We start from the raw sequence: 17,986 nt of genomic DNA on the forward strand, positions 1-17,986 counted from the left end.
TTTTAAGTTACCACAATGCTAGAAAATCTGGAGACTGATGGAAAATTTCACTGGCAGGGGCAGAATCTGTATTTGAAGAGGCAACACCCGCATCCCCCGAAAAAATCCTCGATCCATCCATTGACAGAAGTTCTGTCAGTAGACCCAGGAAGAAATTATTCTTTCAACCATAACGCCACTGCACCCTCAATATCATGTCAGAGCAGAATCTCTGGTGGAATGTAAGGTGGGGGTATTGGAGGGGGGAACTGCGTGGGGAGTGAAATCAACTCCTGGAACTTTTATCATTGGATGTTACACACTTGGATCCTGGCCATGATGTTTATGATTTGGGAAAAAGAGACTATGGATAAGGGTAACATTCCCAGGCTCTGAGGCATGTCTCACCCATCTGGAAGTTCCTCCACCCTTGAAGGGATGCCAGTTAACTCCAGTCATGCTGCACCTGCTTCAGATGGCTTGACTTTGCCTTACAGCTGTCTGATGCAACTGTTTACCCAGCTTGTAGCACAATTCTGTAATCAGAAGGAACCAAACTAAAGTTCAATGGCAACTAGGCAAAATGCAACTAGGATGGCAACCTAAATCTGTATCTATGGTTTATATATATATTTATTTGTAACAAGCGGGCTTCCATAAATTCACCTTGAAAATAGGGGAATTGTTAGAAGCAAGCAATCCTAGTGAAAATCATCAGAAATATCCATTCAAACTATTAGATTGAATCACCCTTGTTTTTCTAAGAATCAGTCATACAGAGAAATACATTCAAATGACATACACAGGAAGCAAAGGGGAAAATATCCTTATTTCTGCAATGTCTCTGCAATGCCTCAGATTTAAGAAGACACCAGCAGATAGTGTAATTCCACCCTCCTCTATCAGCCTACAGTTTGGCAACCTGCTGGATTTTTACTGCCAGTGTATACTTTTGGTTTGCCTCTTCATTTATAGGTATATTTATATATATGTATGAGGGCATGATAACAAAACCCTAGAAATCAATTAGTCAAGCAAGTAAGCAACTGATTGAAGCAAACAGTTTTTCCCTGCTGGGAAATGGAATGGGAAGAAGGGAAGAACCAGAGTGAGTTAATCCTGCTTCATTCTGGCTGTTGTCCTGTTGCAGCTAATCTTGCACTGAGACACCCTTCTTATGAAGGGTGAGAAAGTTTTTAAATATTTCTTTACATCTTTAATTTACACTCAAATGTCTTGAGGGTGACTTTAATTATTAATGATTTATTGCTATAATTGCACAGCAGGGAAGGATTTCAGGTAGTTGAGAGAGAAAAATAAATGTTATTTTCCTTCCACCTGATTCCCTTTGAAACAAATGTGAGTCCCATTTATTAGTTCAAGGACTGAAGATTTACTGCCTTATGTTTGTCAGGGCTGACCCTGCTTAGATAAGACAGGATCTGCTATATTTATGGTATTTAGTCCCTTTCTCAAATATACTCAAATTTAAAACACATTCTTTAAAAACAGGAATTCAATATCATTTCATAGGCCCAGGAAGTCTGTTTTCCTTCAGAGGGATGTTGCAGCAGCCAAATGGTGTGGCATCCCTCTGTAGTAAAAAGAGCCCAGTTCTTCCGGGTTCTTTTTACAGCGCCCAGCTTATGTACGCAATGTGCAGTGACGTATGGATGCTGTGCGTCCATTACGCCAAGATGGCTGCACCTGTGTAGATGGGACGCCGCCATTTGGCTGCTGCCGGGCCATGCTAGGGTTAGGGGTGGTGCGGTTGGTGCACGGTCCCTAACCCTAGAATCAGCAGTGGCACGGCACTTCAGGACTGTCTATCCTGCACCATAGTTACAAGAAGAAAATTATTACCCAGAAATGTGCTTCAGTGTTGACATCCAGTGTTTTTTGCATATCCAAATCAGCAAGATTGAGAAAGGTTTTCCCTTTTACTATAATTGCATCATTGGTAAGAATGTCTACATCTCCTACTTATTTTTTACCCTATGAAATAAAAAGGAGAACTTGAGATGTCATGGCCAGTGGCCAGTTGATTGATTTATCTGAGTTATTGATACAGCCTAGAGCAGGGATGGCACAATTCTGAGCCTGCCATCTGGGTTATTAACTATGCCTGCTAATTTGGTGTGATGTGCAAATATGATAAGCATGCCCTTTGTTCCAGTATCCAAGCCATTGATAAACACTTTGAATAGCACTGGGCCCAGGACAGAATCATGTGCCACTCTGCTAGTTAATTTTCTCCAGGATGAGGAGGAGCTATTGCTGAGAATCCTTTGAGTTTGGTCAGTCAACCACTTTGTGTTCTCCAGGAATTCTCAAAGATTATTGACACTGGTTCTGCCAGTTCTTTTAAAACTCTTGGATGCTGTTCATCTGGTCCTGGAGACTTGAATTTATTTAGAGTAGCTAGGTATTCCTCTTCTACCACTTTACCTATTCTGTGTTGCATTTGCCCTGCTAAACCATCTGCTCCATTTCCACTGGGTTAAGCCCTCCTTTTGGAAGCAAATTAATTAAGACGGCCCCACATATTGTAGTATGCATTTTCTACATGAGGCCTCCACAAATTTGAAGTTATTTAATTGATAGTGGCACACAAAAGTAAAAGGAAGCCCGTATTGCAGCCCTACAGTAGGTGTGTTTGTGGCTAAAACTGAAAAGGTTGCAGCACTATGTGTGCAATGAGTGACAACTTCCTTCGGTGACTGCACCACAGGCAGTTTGTAGCATGTAGAGATACAGGACCTTCTCCATCTCACCAGAATGATGCTGATACTTTCTTGTCCATTTTTGATGGCTGGAATGATACAAATAGTTGATCAGAAACACAAGAACCTTGAGTATGTTTGACATATATTTTCAATGCTCTTTACATATCCATAGTGTGACTGTCCCTGATGAAGGGACCTCCTCTCCTTTTTTTTTTTTAATATGGAGAAGAAAATGCTTTTCTCTTACCTTTTGTCCCAACCAGTACTGGATCCAGTGAACAGCCTAGCTAGCTTCCAGTAAAGGAGGAAAAATGCCACATTTTGTTTAGAATGGGCATCTACATACCAGTTTTTTTAAAAAAAAAACAAACCAAATCTGCCTCCTGATTAGTACAAAGGCCACCTCTGCTCCAGCACTGATATTTATACAATGTTTTAAATAATTTTGTGCATGAAGCAATGTTTGTATACATCGAACTATCAGAAAGCAAAGGTGTCACTATGTCAGACAACCATGAAAAAAGTTTTGGTTTTGGAGTATTTTGGATTTTGGAATTCCAGATAAGGGAGACTTAACTTGTATTAACATTTTGTTTTTAATATTAATTTTATTATTATATTTTTATTTTTTTATATACAATTAAATTATACATTGAAACTTAATCACATTAATGGTATTGCAGGACCAGAAAGTGATGTGTATGCATTTTAGGAATGACAAGTCTGCAATCCTGACCAGGAAGCTTGAGCAATCAGAAGTTTAGAAATTTTAATTCTGAAACCCCATTGCCTTGCTGATTTGACTTTAGGATTTCCAGAATGAAAACTAGAGAAGGTTCCTGTATCATTAAGAATTGCATAGGAGATGAAATTTCAGCGAGTATTGCTTGTTACCTGGTTGCATGACAAGCAACACCTACTAAAATTCCTTCTACATTACTATTAAAGGCATAAGAGGCCATTCCAGTTTGCAATCTGGCAATCTTGCTTGGAATTTACACCCCATCTCTTTCAAGTACTTTGGAAAAAAGGGAAAAATTCTAGGTCCATATACTTAAGAATTTCACATCACACAACCACAACATAGCAGATGATACTTAACCCTCTGCTTTAAAACACTTGATCATCTACATTCTTAATTGCCATGTTGGATACAGCTCACTTTTAGGAGATTATCACACTGCTTTTTTCTCAATCTGGGCAGGGGCTGAGACCAAGCTGGGACTGTGTGTTGTCGCACAGCTCCGTGTCCAGATCGGAGGCATCTCATACCCAATCAGGACATCTCCCATTACTTTGCTAAGAATGGAAAAGTCCCGTTTTTAGCTAAGTATGCGAGAAGTCTGGTATGGAATGCCTCCAAGAGCTGTGTGATAAGATATGGGTTTAGCCTGTGCCCAGATCAGAAAAGACAGCCAGTGCGATAATCTCCTTTGTTTGATCAAGTGAAGAAAAGGAAATTCAAAATGTCTTGCTAAATAATTTGAAACATCTTTCTAAATACTAAACCATTGGATAGTGGCACCAACATTGGCAAAATTTAATGCAGTCCCTGTTCGAGTTCCATTTGATAGTACTGTAACAAACCATTTCTGTAATAAGTACTATTTGTCAGCAGCCTTGTTTCAAACACAAAAGAAAATGAAAATAAAGGTTTAAAACAGTACTAGAACAACAGGATGTTTCTTATTACTAACACGATTCTGCTGAAGATATCTGCATAGTTCAGAAAATAGACAATATTAATGTAAATTGTAATTAATTTTTCCAGAAATGTTTGATAACCCCCCCCCCCCCTTTAAAAATATTTGGTGTGGGTCCTTCTGTCTTATCCTAATAATGAAAGTAATTTTGTCTAAACTCACATGGTGGTTGTGACAAAGATAAACATTTTAAATGATGTGGTATATAATTCTCATTCTTCCTCTTTCCTTGCTTATAATTACACTTGCTCATAGAAAAAGAATCAAAACATAGGAATGGACTAAAGCTATAATTTAACACAATTACATGTAAAGCACATGACTGACAAAAGTTCTTAAAGTATGAGAGACACTTTGTTAGTTAAGCCCTCAGCAGAAATTTCTCCATGCCTTATCATATTTGTACTTTTGAGTCTTTAGAAGGAAACTGCTGCTGGAAGAAACACCATTTTTTATCTGATGAAACTCCTTTTATATTGTACAGGTATATCAGAGTTAATGAAGATTTTTTTTTGTTCCTGGGCATTACTTCTTTAATAGAAAATTTGGTACTAGGAGCAGAAATAATAAGGAAATTATACAAGTAAGGCCTTATATAAAAAACAAGCAAAAATAAAAGTAAAAAAGAAAAGAAAAGAAAGGGGGGGGGGAAAGAGCAGTTTCACATATTTTATTCAAAACTGTTTCATTGTGAAATGAAACAAACCAGTTCAGGTAAGCCTTGTAGTAAAGAAAAATATCTTAAACCTTCTAAAGACCAGGGATGACTAAAGCTTTGGAAAGGACCCAATCTTGTAATGATTTCCACTATAAGTGGCCAAACTTATAGTTCTACACTTCATTGTGTATCTGCTGAGGCAGGTTTATCTGCTTTCCTCTTTTTTATCTGTTTTTCTGTTCCTTTCATGTTCAATAAGGGATGTTGGAGGCAGCTGCTGTTTGCCCTGTCAGCCGTGGGTAAAAACACAGGGTACAGTGGAATCAGAGATAGTAGAATCCTGCTGTTCCCCAGCAAAAGCTTGTTTATTGCATTGTTTACTTCAGACACAGTTTTAAAACCTCTTACTGAAAATCTATGTTTTTTCTTCACCATTTTCAGTATATGTTCACTTTTGGAAGTGGATTATCTTGTGTGGCAAGTGGCATTACAGTACAGGTAAGTCCAAATCATGCATGGTGAAATTACCAGGTGGAAGGCATACTGAGTGAAATCAGATCAAGTGCATTTATAGCTATGTGTCCTGCTCTGACATAAACCTAGGGACTGGACAGACCGCCCCTAAGCGGTGGCCTGCAGCCACCTCTGTCTTTGCTGGATCGAGGTTACGGCAACTACACATTGCGGCCCTAATCTGGCCTTTCCATGGTCATAGCTGCTGGCACCATGGCTTTTTGGTACTCCTTTGGTACCATGTCATCTGGACACAGCACCAGAGGAGTGCTGTGACACTGCCCGCTGTGGGTTGGGGTGCGTGGTGTCATGCCAGCATGGGGGCAGAGTTGGGGGGTGGGTAATGCAGACGCCACACCCCACTCCACCCCCATGCTAGCCTTTGATGCTGGTCTGTACAGCCTCTTAGGACCTTACCCCACAGGGACTCCAATGGAACGAAAGGGTCTGGGAACGAGTGGGGAATGAGTGGGGAACACATTTTACTGCACACAGGAAGTCCCTCACTTGTTCCGTTCTGTTCCATTCCCTTCCCTTCCCAATCCATCCCAGAGGACACAATTTTTGAGAATTGTTCAGTTCTCAAAAATTGCCTCCTATGGGATGGATTGGAAACAGAAAGGAAAGGAATGGAACGAGTGAGGGACTTCCTGTGTGCAGTAAAATGTGTCCCCAACTCGTTCTGTTCCCGGCCCCTTTTGGACCATTCTTGTCCTGTGTCTGAAGCCTGGTCATTAGTCCCTGACAGTTGGCCAGAGCTAGATTGAAGTATGTGGTGTTCTAAGAGAGATGTGTCAGTTACCAGAGGCTTGAAATGCTGAAACAGAGAGGTAAAAAAAAAAAAAAAAAAAAAAAAAAAAAAAAAAAAAAAAAAAAAAAAACGTATGTTGAGTAGCCTAAGGTCAGTTGCCAGGTATTCATTTATCATATGGAGATCCAAGGCCTGAGGCAGTAATTGAAGTAGTCTTGGTCATAAACAGTAGTTCACATCAAAAATCAGGAACAGACCCAGGGCTGAGAGAAAGAAATGACATTGCTTTGAGCAGTCAGTAAGAGGAACTGAAATGTTGTTGAAAATTAAGGCTTCTAAGCCAACCAGTTTTGTAGCTTCTGCTGATCAAGGTCTTAAGATGTTTTTCTTGTGCAAAATTGCTGGCTGGCAGCTTGTTCAGCAGTTACAATATTGTATTTAGTATATCTTAACTACTGGGTATTTATATTTATGATAATGAACAACCAAGTGCGAACCAAAAACCTACCTAAATGATGCATTCCCTAAGTGCTGGGAATCACAGCACCGAGAAATTATGGTCTTAATTTTATTCTTAGGCTCAGCTAGAGGAGACCTGTTGAATCAATGGGATTTATGTGTGGGTTGACCCACCATTGAAAATTGATTCAACAGGTCTACTCTAATTGGGACTAACAGGATTACAGCCAAATTCTGCAGGGTTTTCCTGGTTGTGGGCTGCCTTGGGACAAGCAGTTGTGGCGATCCCAAGCTGACCATTTTTAAGGCACTATGCAACCAGAAGGTCACTGTGGATGATGTTTTCCAGATCTCTTATCTCCAATGCCTTAGAAATGCTTCAGTCAGGGCACTTCTAGGCTGTAAAGGTAGGCTAGGGGTGGGGTGGGGGCATTGTCAGTTCTAACTGTGATGACAGAGCTCCATGTTTATAGCAATGATGGCAATCCAAAATCTCAGCCGCTGCTTTTTTGTGCAAACCCCCAACAATCTTGCATAAAACAGTGGCTATTTTTATGTGTGAAAAATTGCTTCCTTGTGTGCAGAAGCCAAAAGCTTGCACAAAAAATAACCACTTTTAAACATAAGATTGCGACATTTTTTTGTGTGAAATATGCCTCCCAGAGTGGTTATAAAAAGGTAAAGGTTTCCCCTTTGACAAGGTTGCCAAGTCATGTCCAACTGTAGGGAGCGGTGCTCATCTCCATTACTAAGCTGAAGAACCAGCATTGTCAAAGATGACTCTGTGATCATGTGGCCAGCATGACTGCACAGAATGCTGTTACCTTCACACTGAAATGGTACTTATTTATCTACCTGCACTTTTATATGCTTTCAAACTGCTAGGTTGGCAAATGCTGGGACTAGTGATAGGAGCTCACTTCGTCATGTGGCACTTGGGCCTTGATCTTGCAGTTTTCAGAGTCAGTTTCTTAACCACTGAGCCAGGCTATATTTTATGCAGTAATCTTGCACACACACCCCCCCCCCCAGTTCCATGTAGTTATCTGGAAATAGTCTTTTTTGCACATATGCACCCACCAATATTTGTGTAAAAATCTCACATGTATTTTTAGGCAGAATAACTTCTCAGAACACATTGGAATGTACAAATGTGGAGGAAAATACACAGAACATTCATTTTTCCCATAGCAGGGAGAAAACTTGTAGTGAATGAAATAATTGAATATTTGCAAACCTATCCTCTAAGGAGATATTACATTTATAAACAAAAAGAAGCTGTAATGTAAGACCAATATATCTGTTATCCATTCCAGAATATGTTGAAATTCATTTCTGTTTTCTTTTTCAAAATTCTTTTGTGTTTTCATTGCCTGTATACATAGATGGTGAGCTATGAATCCACACTAAAAGGGGAGTGTAAAATATGTTAATCTTGCACCACCTAGTGGTCAAAAGGTAGAAGTGTTTTATTAGAAATTTTGCAGCTGATTTATGTTTGCATGGTGGGATTTCAAGATTGATATTATTATTATTATTATTAACCTTTATTTATGAAGCGCTGTAAATTTACACAGCGCTGTACATACGATCTTTTTAGTTAGACGGTTCCCTGCCCTCGGGCTTACAATCTAAAGAGACATGACACAGAAGGAGAAGGGAGTAGTGGAGGGAAAGGGTAAGAGGTCCAGCAGTTCCTCTCTACCTCCAAGGCCTGGACCAAGGCAGATGGACTGGAGGGAGGGCTTGGGTTCTTAATGGATGGTTAATCATTTTACTGTACTACACTGAAAAAAATACAACTAAGAAATAAACCTGGTCATTGCTTCACCATGATAGAATATCCAATATATTTTACATTTCTCTATAGCAGTTGCTGGAGAACCAAAAGAGGGAAGATGCTATTAGCCTGTATGCTTTGGTTTTTACTATGTATGTTTTAAGTATTTCACGTATTTCTGTATTGTTTCGCAGTCTATAAGGGCTCCCTAGGTGATGAACAAATAAAAACCAATTAAAATAATACAAAGGCAAAAACATTTTAAAGACACATTACTATCTTAGAATCCAGTTTTAAAACAATTAAAATAGCAATTTCAAAAATTGAATGCATGTGGAACAGCACAGCTGAAAGCCTAAAAGAGATGGGCCAACCTAACTGTCTTAGGTTCTACAGCCAAAGTGCTGTTCCGGAGATAGTCAAGTTTTGGGACACAGGACAGGGCCTCCTCCAAAGATCTCAAATTTCTGTCAGGCTTGAATGGGTGGAGGTGGTCTTTCAGACTTAAGTCATTTAGGACTTTGTAGGTCAACACCAGCACCTTGAATTGAGCTAGGAAGCCAGTGTTGTTCTTGCAGAACTGGTGTTATATGGTCTCTAAAATGCAAAACTAACACCTGCTTGGCTGCTGTATTTAGTGCTATCTGCAGCTACTGAAGACTTTTCAAGAGCAGCATATGAGGTTAAAGAAGGTATAAATGAAATAATAATATTGATAATAACAACATGCTCATGTCCAGTTTTTGGCCTGGGAGCCAAAGGCCCACCACAGCATGCTAAATCACCCTTTGTTCTTGCTGTTGTTGTTGCTGAGTGCCTTCAAGTACTTCCTGACTTACAGCAACCCTAAGGCAGTGAACCCATGGAAGGGTTTTCTTGGCAAAGTTTGTTTAGGGGGGAGTTGCCATTGCCTTCCTCTGTCCAAGGCCTCACCTGCCTCCATCCTTTTTCTCCTCCTCTCCTAAGTCAGCATCTCCACTGCTGCCCCTCTTTCCTTGGTCCTCCTCTTCCTCCTGTCCTCTTCCCCTCTGCCGCTGCCTCTTCCTTCCTCCTCCTGCTCCTCCTCCTCTGTTGCCCCCTCATGGGTTTGCTGTCTGTGGATGCTGGAATCCACAGATGGCAAGTCCGCGGATACAGAGGGCCTAATGTAATTAATTAAAAGATTACAATATAATGATCATATAATTAAACTATTAACCATGACCAGAAGCTTCTATCAGTGTATACATTACATAACTTTATGTATCCTTAGCTATGCATCAGAGGTGCTAAGAAGCCATTAGTGAATTGTGAAGATGCATAATGGGACACCAACAAAAGCGTCCTGATGCACATCTGCACTCCTCAGCCAGTGTCCCATTACACAGTAGGACCAAACCACAATGCGAATGATGCACATTGGACCTGTTCTGCACCAGTTTCTATGATCATTGCTTAGTTTTTTGTTTCCCCTATGTAATAATGTAACAGCAGCCCTTTACTGGATGTGAATTTTACAGAGCTGTCCAGTTCTAATTCCCACAGATGTAAGACCACTTACAAAGATCTAAGGCGGGTTACAAACTGCCATGAAAGTACGGAGTCAGTCCGTACTAGGGTTAGGAAGGTGCGGTGCTTCTGCACCCCCCTAACTCTAGTACGGACTGAGTCCGTACAAAATGGCGGCTCCACTTCCACATGGGGGCCGCCATGACGATGTCACGACCGCGCCGCCTCTATATGGGGCGGTGCAGACATGACGTCGTCGGTCCGCGCCAGGCGCTTAGTGCGCCCTTTGCGCGGACCAGGAAGGAGCTCCGTTTCGGAGCTCCTTCCTGGTTTGCGTCGCTGCTTTGCGTCGCTGGGCGCAGCCTTCAGACGGCTGCGCCCAGTGAAGCAAGGGAGAAAGGGGCCAAGTGGCCCCTTTCTCCTCCTCCCCACCACCGTGGGGTGTCCTTGGGGCTTGAAGCCCCAAGGCCACCCCTTTCCAGGCTGCGGGGAAGGGGCTTTTTGCCGCTTCCCCGCAGCCTGGAAAGCGGCGGATCGGGGCCTTGGAGGCTGCCGGTCTGGCAGCTGAGGCCCCGATACACCGGGGAAAGGGGCGGGTGCAGCCTGCCCCAAACGGGCGGTCTGTAACCCGCCTAAGTTTCCAGAAGGAGTTTGGTATATATTTATATAGATTGAATTAAAATAATTATAATGGCCACTGGTGGAATGGGGTTGGAAACATCATTCTGTTGTGTCCTGATCAGCAGCATTCTGGACCTTCATAACATTCTGCAGCTAAGGAAAAAGATAATTATACATTTGCCACTATGTCTGTGATATGGGATCTGAGACGTACACTTTTTTAAAACAACAGTAACAACAGCAGCAGCAACAGCAGCAACAACAACAACATTAAAACTGTTAAAAGCCTGCCTGAGCTGGGGAGGAGGAAAATCTGAGCCAGAGTACAGTTTGCAGCCATGGGTGAGGAAGAATATCTTACATACTGTCCCAAACCATGAATAAATGAGTCAGGGAGAAGTGTGTACAAAGTTATTCCTATTCAGAAGCTGTGAGAAACTCCATGATATTGCTGTAACATTACAAGGAAATAAAGACAGATATAATCAGTACTGTGTTTTACTTGCTTTAATAGGTATATTGACTAGTTGAATCCTATGTGTATATATATGTTAATGAAAGACCTAGAAAGTCTGGTGCTCAAAAATACATGAAACAGATCACCGAAAATAAAGTACACCGATGGTCAAGAAGAAGAATTTTGTTGAGTATACCGCACAGCATCTGTTAGTTGGCCTTTTTCTTTCTTCTTCTAAGCTGACTTCTGAACTGATCTCCGTTACAGTCCGAGATACTCTGCAATAAGTAAAACCGCTTTTTTAGGGAAAAAGCTGTGGAGAAAACAATACAGCATTTCTGGTTAGCCTGGGAACATATGTTTGTTCTTAGAACTGGCCTCCCCACATTCTTAGCCCCATCCCCAGTCTGGGGCAACTAAGGAAGTACTTTTTGCATTTTAGAAGTCATAGATTTATATTTTCTGCAGCAAGAGGCAGTTGCCTAGCTGGATTTCTCATGATTTATGTAGCTTTTTGTTGTAGTCTTCACTATATAGTATGTCTTTCATGACAAGCCTTCGTAATGTGAAATGTTGAAGGGTATGGGAGTGAAGTAGACTATCAGCCCAAAATTTGGCTTGACCTTTTTGTCTGTACCTCAGGAATCCTTAAGGGACCATGGGGAGGATGCAGGGCATGTAGCCCCCAAATTTCCCCAAACTGCATCGGATCTACGGCATACTGCCAAACTTGTGACAAAGTAAGTGGTGGGAAAAGTTACGAATTAAGATAGTACACAAACAATGCTGATGGAAACATGTTTAATACTAAACTTGTTTAGTCCAGATATGGGGAGCCTATCTCTCACCACTGGTGTTTATGAATCCAATCTCAGAAATTAAGCAATTTTTAAAAGCAACACCCTAATTCAAATTCTATGTCTTTCAATAATTTTCATTTTTTTAAAGTTGACAATTGAATGGGAGAAGAGTAATTTTCTTACATTTTAAGGACAATAAGTCTTAGATAACATGGCAAGACTACATAAAGTTTCTCTTTCAGAACAGCATCCACAATTTTCCTGGCCACGTAGCCTACATCCATGATAGGAAGGAGAATTGGCCTCCTAAAGGGAAACAAAAAGTTGATTCCATAAAAGTAAAAAGACCCTGGATTATAGGATTGTTTTGTTTTAATAAGTCTTTATTAAATAATTTTAACATATATACAATGTTGCATATGCCCCATATCCTATTCCCCCCTCCCCCTCATGTGTGGCTTGATAGAGTTTAGAATCAATACACTTTTTACAGTTAATACCTAACATTCAATATGTGGGATTTAATTACATTATTGATTTCATTGTACTCTGTATTCCCTTTAACTTTCTCAAGCAGGATTTCCCAACCCAAATTACAAGCTTCTACTTTCCTTTCTCCAGTATATTTTAATCTTCTATCTCTAATAATATCAAACAACAGGTAATCTGCCAAATATTTATCTACCTTGGTGAAGTTCCAATTTTTACTTTCTTTCCATCCTGATGCTATCACAGCCTGTGTTGCTTTTAATATATTCTTTATTGCTTTCTCTTCATTGTTCTTCAGTCCCTTATTCTTCAAATTTAAAGTTATACAATTCTCTTTGTTCAAATGAACATCCTTGCCTATAATTTTATTAATCTCTTTTATCATTTCACCCCAAAACTTCTGAACACATGGACAATCCCACCACATATGCATGTAAAACCTTTGGACCCACCGCATTGCCAACATTTAACTGATAGATTTTTATTGAAAAGTGCTAATTGAGAAGGGGTCCTGTACCATCGCCCTATTAATTTCATCTGTTGCTCTTTTATTCTAGTGTGCTTGTTTCTCTTAACCTCTTGTATCCACAATTGTATATTTTCACTTGTTAAATTTGGATCTCTTTCCCAAACTCCTTTCTACGATTTTAATGCTCTAATATTACTCTCTATATAAATCCAATAATACCTTAGCCTTCATTTATAATCTTTTTGATGATCCTTTCCAATGATGTTACATTATTTCCCTTCATATTTTTAACTGTATCCTTGAACAGTTTATTAATTCCAGCTGCATGGACCCAATACTTCTTTCCAGTTAAGTTGGTGAGTCTCTCCATCCCACATGGTTTGCCCTCTTCATCAAGCATATCACCTATAACTCTAATACCTTCATTTTTTTATTTTCTTTAGTGTTCTCCCTAGGTCATCGTTATTGTTTGTATTCAGACTTTCTATAGGAGACCATTTAAAGTTTCCATTTGCCATTATGTTTTGCCATTTCGCCCAGATTTGTTTAGTTACATTCAAGGATTATAGGATTGTTGACACTTCTGACAAACAGCTCCTAGTTTCATGTGCCTACTGTTGTTGTTGTTGTTGTTTTCAAAAAACCTTATGTTTGTGACTGTACTAGGTGTCAGGGATGATGGGAGTTGTAGCTCTTCACCTCTGGCTCTAACTCACCACCTTGTTATGCACCGGCGCTGACCAGTTTTGGCCAGTGGTTAAAGCTTTGCTCTAAAGCAGCAGAGTTTCAGAGAATAGGCTGAAGACCCTGACAAACTCTCCAAGCCTTCTCACTCTTGCTTCCACAGAAGTCTTCACACTTCTCCAGGATCCAGCTGGCTCTTGTATCTTCACTCAAGACACCAGACAACTCAGTAGTCTTATATAAAAGATCTACTTTATTCTACTATATACAAATACTAATGCCCTCACAAGTCACAATCTCTACAATCTCCAAACTACTCACAAAACTCCACAACTACCCACAAAATACATTGGGAATCATAGCAATTATTATAGCCATTGTAAAACACCACCCACTTAGCCAGTTTCCACCCAGTGGGCGTGTACATCCATTTTGATTGGTTCTCATAGTTCATCCCATACTTAAGAATTTCATCATTTCACCTTGTACACGTAATGATTCTCAGGTGTTTTCAATTGTACATTCTACATTTCTGTCCTTGGCAATTAGGACTGCTAAATTACATTAGCTTTTACACCTGTGTGGCTTCTTAATTGCTTTTGCTTAGTCATAGTGACTCTCACATACATGTTTTATTTCTATCACTGTATAGCCCATGTTGCATTTTCCTTAACACTAGGAACTTCCCATGCTAGCGGGCAGCTCCCACCTGCTCCATTTTTATTGAACCACAAACTTCTGTTAATTATTATTTTTTTAATGAAAAGCCACTTACGCTGTTTTTAAACCAGCAATTAACCTTGTATTCACATAACCAGGACAGACAATGGTGGTTTTAATGCCTTTCTTTCCTGCAGCCCTCATTTCAAAAGCAACTGATTCCAAAAAGCCAAATGCTGCGAATTTACTTGCGGCATAGTCTAAACAAATGAGAAAGAACAAGGGTGTCATGTTTGTCCCGAGAAGAGCAGATCCAAAGAGGCAATAGATTTTACATATGGGTTGACATAACAAGCTTCTGTAGATTAAGTGTTTTCTCTAAATGGACATAATAATTGGGTTTCACAAATTAAGGTGATTTGTTTTGCACATTGGATCTGATGCAACTATCCTTGAGTCTATGCTCATATGATAAATGAACATGTTTACTGACCTGTGATCTTCTTGCCACCAAATAGCGATGCTAGACTTGCAATACTAACCAAATGTCCCTCATTGCGGGTAATCATGGTTGGCAGAAAAGCTTTGCAGGTCTATAATACAATTGGTAAATCATCATTAATATTAGGCATGCTTCATGTAACACCCATATTTGCTTCATTGCAGTAAAAGATAAAAACATGACAATTAAAGTACATTAGTATATGCCGTTATAGTAAGTGTAATGGGAAGTAGTCTTATTTAGGAGCTTTATATCAATTAACCCTTTGAATATCTAGACTGAAACATTTAAGTACTTTGAAGAAAAGGGATATCAGTATTAATACATTGAAGTAAATATCTAGTATTTATTAAAATATTTAGGAGGGAAAGAAGAAAGGAGAGAACTGCTGGAGGAAAAAATAAGGAAATAATTATAACCCATTTCTTGATTTCTCAAATGAAGCCAAATCCAAACCTTTTCAGTTTTTAATTAATTAAACATTTTACTAAGAAAATTCAGTAGCTTCATAGTTATCACAAAAAGAAAATAATTACCCAGAAATGTGCTTTAATGTTGACTTCTATTGTTTCTTCTATATCAGAATCACGAAGATCAATGAAATTCTTCCTATTCAATATGCCTGCATTATTGATTAGAATATTTACATTTCCTACTTCTTTTTTAACCTATGAGTGGGGGAAAACATTTTAAGACATCATGTCTATTGCACATTCTTATTTATTAATGCAGTCTAAATTGTGTTCTCACAGATCCCTTGTTCTATTAGTATACACACAAGATAATTTCTGTCTCATAAATCAAGATCTACTCCATTCACTTTTTTGTTTGATATTCTTGCTGCAACTGTTATCCCATTGAAGCAAGACTAAAAGTTGTTCATTTTTCTATAAAAATGGCTGGCCCAGCGTCATCAGAGGCTGGCCTGAAGACAGAGTGCCCTCCCTCCGTAACTGTCATCTTTCGGCCGTTGAGGGAGAGAACAGGCTGGCCCAGCGTCATCAGGGGCTAGCCTGAAGATACAGTGTATCTTAATTGTAGATTTTTCTTGTACTGTTTTATAATTTTCTTGTACACCGCTATGATCTATTTGGAATAGCGGTTTATAAATAAAACATATTATTATTATTATTATTATTATTATTATTATTATTATTATTAGAGGAGACCCCAAACACATGAACACATGGATGTAGTAGACACCACACATTTTTCTGATTCTGGTAATGGGAAAAAAGTATTTGCAATTGAAAAAAACCTCCCAGAAAAATTCTCAGTTGCCATGCTTGCTATGTTGGCATTTATAACTTCAGTTTCTTCTTGCATTGGAAATGAACATGCAGCTAAATGAGATCTTGGAAAATCTTGGACTACAAACCCCCCCCCCCCCCCCAACAACTCTCTACACAGAATTGAAACTGAGCATGTTGACTGAGGGGCTTGGAAAGTAACTTTTCCAAGCACTTCAAATAACAAAACAGATCGATGGCATTATGAAGACACACTAAGGTGGAACAAGCTGTTAATGTGAAGGAATACAGGATCCCCAAATTCAGCTTTATTTCATTATACTTATTTTTTTCTTTGATTTATATCCCGTTTTTTTCTTTCCCAATGAGAAAAAACAAAGGTAGAAGAGGTAGTATAAAAAGGTGTGAGGGAGGAGGAAGATCCTCCCCTCAACTACTTATTCTCCCCTGTACTATCCTGAATGTACTGGACTCTGTCTGATTTCAGAAGTTAAGCATAGTTTAGTCTTCTTAACACTTGGATAAAAGACCGTTGTTAATCTGTGGATCTAGGCCTAGATGGAAAGATTCACATCTGGAAGAGTCACATCCAGTCAGACTTTACTGTAGTGGGTCAAGATCTGACCTATGCATCTTCCTGTGCTACCATGTTCTGTCACCTCAGACTGTTGTGTCTTGGTGGAATACAAGCCCAAAAATTAGGGTGTCATGGAGGAGAAATCCATGTATAAAATTTCTCCATCTGCAGTTTTTCCTCAAAAATATTCATTTTGTTTTGAGATACTGGGGACTGGAAACCCATATCCACCACCTTTAGTTGCCTACAAATTAGACCCAAGCTTCTGTTATATGGAAACCAATAAAAATTACTTCCAAATGGTCTCCCCTTTGTGAAGGCAACTAAAATCCATTAGTGGATCTCAACTACAAGAAAGAGGATGGGTCACCTCCATGGCCCCTGAATCCCAGAGCAGATTTTGGAGGATGGGAGGTGCAGTGAAGAGAAGATTAACTGATTATTTTTGGTCCACCTTTTGCACTTGTGCTCTGTGCAACTCTGTTTCCAACTGGGGATGAAGAAAGATGATAATTTTTGTTTCTTTCAGTTTGTATTTCCCCTCCTATTTCTGCATCACTTTGTGTTCAAATATTTGGAAGTACTTTGGCTTGTATTTTTTCCCTGCAGTTTTGCTTGCATGCTTGCTCAAGGTAATTACTTATTGCCAGTGATTTGACAAGGTTTTTTTTGCACTTTTTTCATCAATGGAAATATTTCTGTGCATGCTTTTCTCCAATGTATAAGTGTTCAGAAGCATTATTTGTAATTTTATAAATTACAAATATTGAAGAATATCTGTGTTGTGTGTTCTAGTTCCCACAGTGACTTGAAAGATATTCATTTCAAAATGACAAGTCAATAAATTCCTCCCTACCCCTTAAGTCCAATCCTTACGGCTCCTCCTTAAAATTTCTCAGATTTAAACATTCTGTCTTGCCTGATTGTAAACTGGTTGTGCCTTTTTTTTTTTACATTTACCCATGCAACAATCACATAATTTTCACAATTCAATTTTCCAAATATATTTCTGGTTAAGTAACTGCAAATATATATGGCATTTCCAAAATATAAAAACCCAACACCAGTTGTTTACCTGATCTGCCACTGCATATATTTCTTCTTTTATGCGCAAATCACATTTGTAGGTATAAACGGCTAAAGCTCCATTGGCTTTGACAAGCTCTGCTGTTTTGTTGTTACCTTCTTCATCGATGTCCCAAAGAACCAGAATTGTGTGAAGACGGGCAAAATTTAAAGCAATCTCTTTCCCAATTCCATTGGCAGATCCTGTAACAAGCACTATTTTCCCAGCAACATTTTTTTTAACACAAAAAAACATCAAAACAAAAGCCTCAAAACAGTAATAGATAAACAAAATGATAAATTCAAAGGTGTCCAAGATGCTTCTTATTACAGACTTGGTTCTTTTCAAAAGCAT

General features: G+C 39.3%; 1 protein-coding gene across 1 annotated transcript; it reads right to left on the bottom strand.

Moving 5' to 3' along the window:
• Window positions 1-11,185: 11,185 nt before the first annotated feature.
• LOC149317348 (epidermal retinol dehydrogenase 2-like) lies at window positions 11,186-17,986 on the bottom strand. Its single transcript, XM_089518369.1, has 6 exons — window positions 17,642-17,986; window positions 15,276-15,407; window positions 14,731-14,830; window positions 14,353-14,497; window positions 12,119-12,241; window positions 11,186-11,448 (listed from the first exon to the last, which is right to left on the bottom strand). The coding sequence occupies exons 1-6, from the start codon at window positions 17,984-17,986 to the stop codon at window positions 11,397-11,399; spliced, it is 897 nt and encodes a 298-aa protein (XP_089374495.1). The 3' UTR covers window positions 11,186-11,396.

The sequence above is a fragment of the Sceloporus occidentalis genome, unplaced genomic scaffold (assembly GCF_023333645.1).
Source record: "Sceloporus occidentalis isolate IW3139 unplaced genomic scaffold, rSceOcc1.0.p SCAF_3, whole genome shotgun sequence".
Taxonomy (NCBI): domain Eukaryota; kingdom Metazoa; phylum Chordata; class Lepidosauria; order Squamata; family Phrynosomatidae; genus Sceloporus; species Sceloporus occidentalis.

Coding starts and splice junctions, on each gene's coding strand:
- LOC149317348 (XM_089518369.1), bottom strand. CDS start 17,986: ATGCTTTTGAAAAGAACCAAGTCTGTAATAAGAAGCATCTTGGACACC. Junction 14,498..14,730: donor TGGTGGCAAGAAGATCACAG/GTCAGTAAACAT, acceptor TCATTTGTTTAG/ACTATGCCGCAAGTAAATTC. Junction 11,449..12,118: donor AGACTTATTGTCCTTAAAAT/GTAAGAAAATTA, acceptor TTTTCTCCACAG/CTTTTTCCCTAAAAAAGCGG.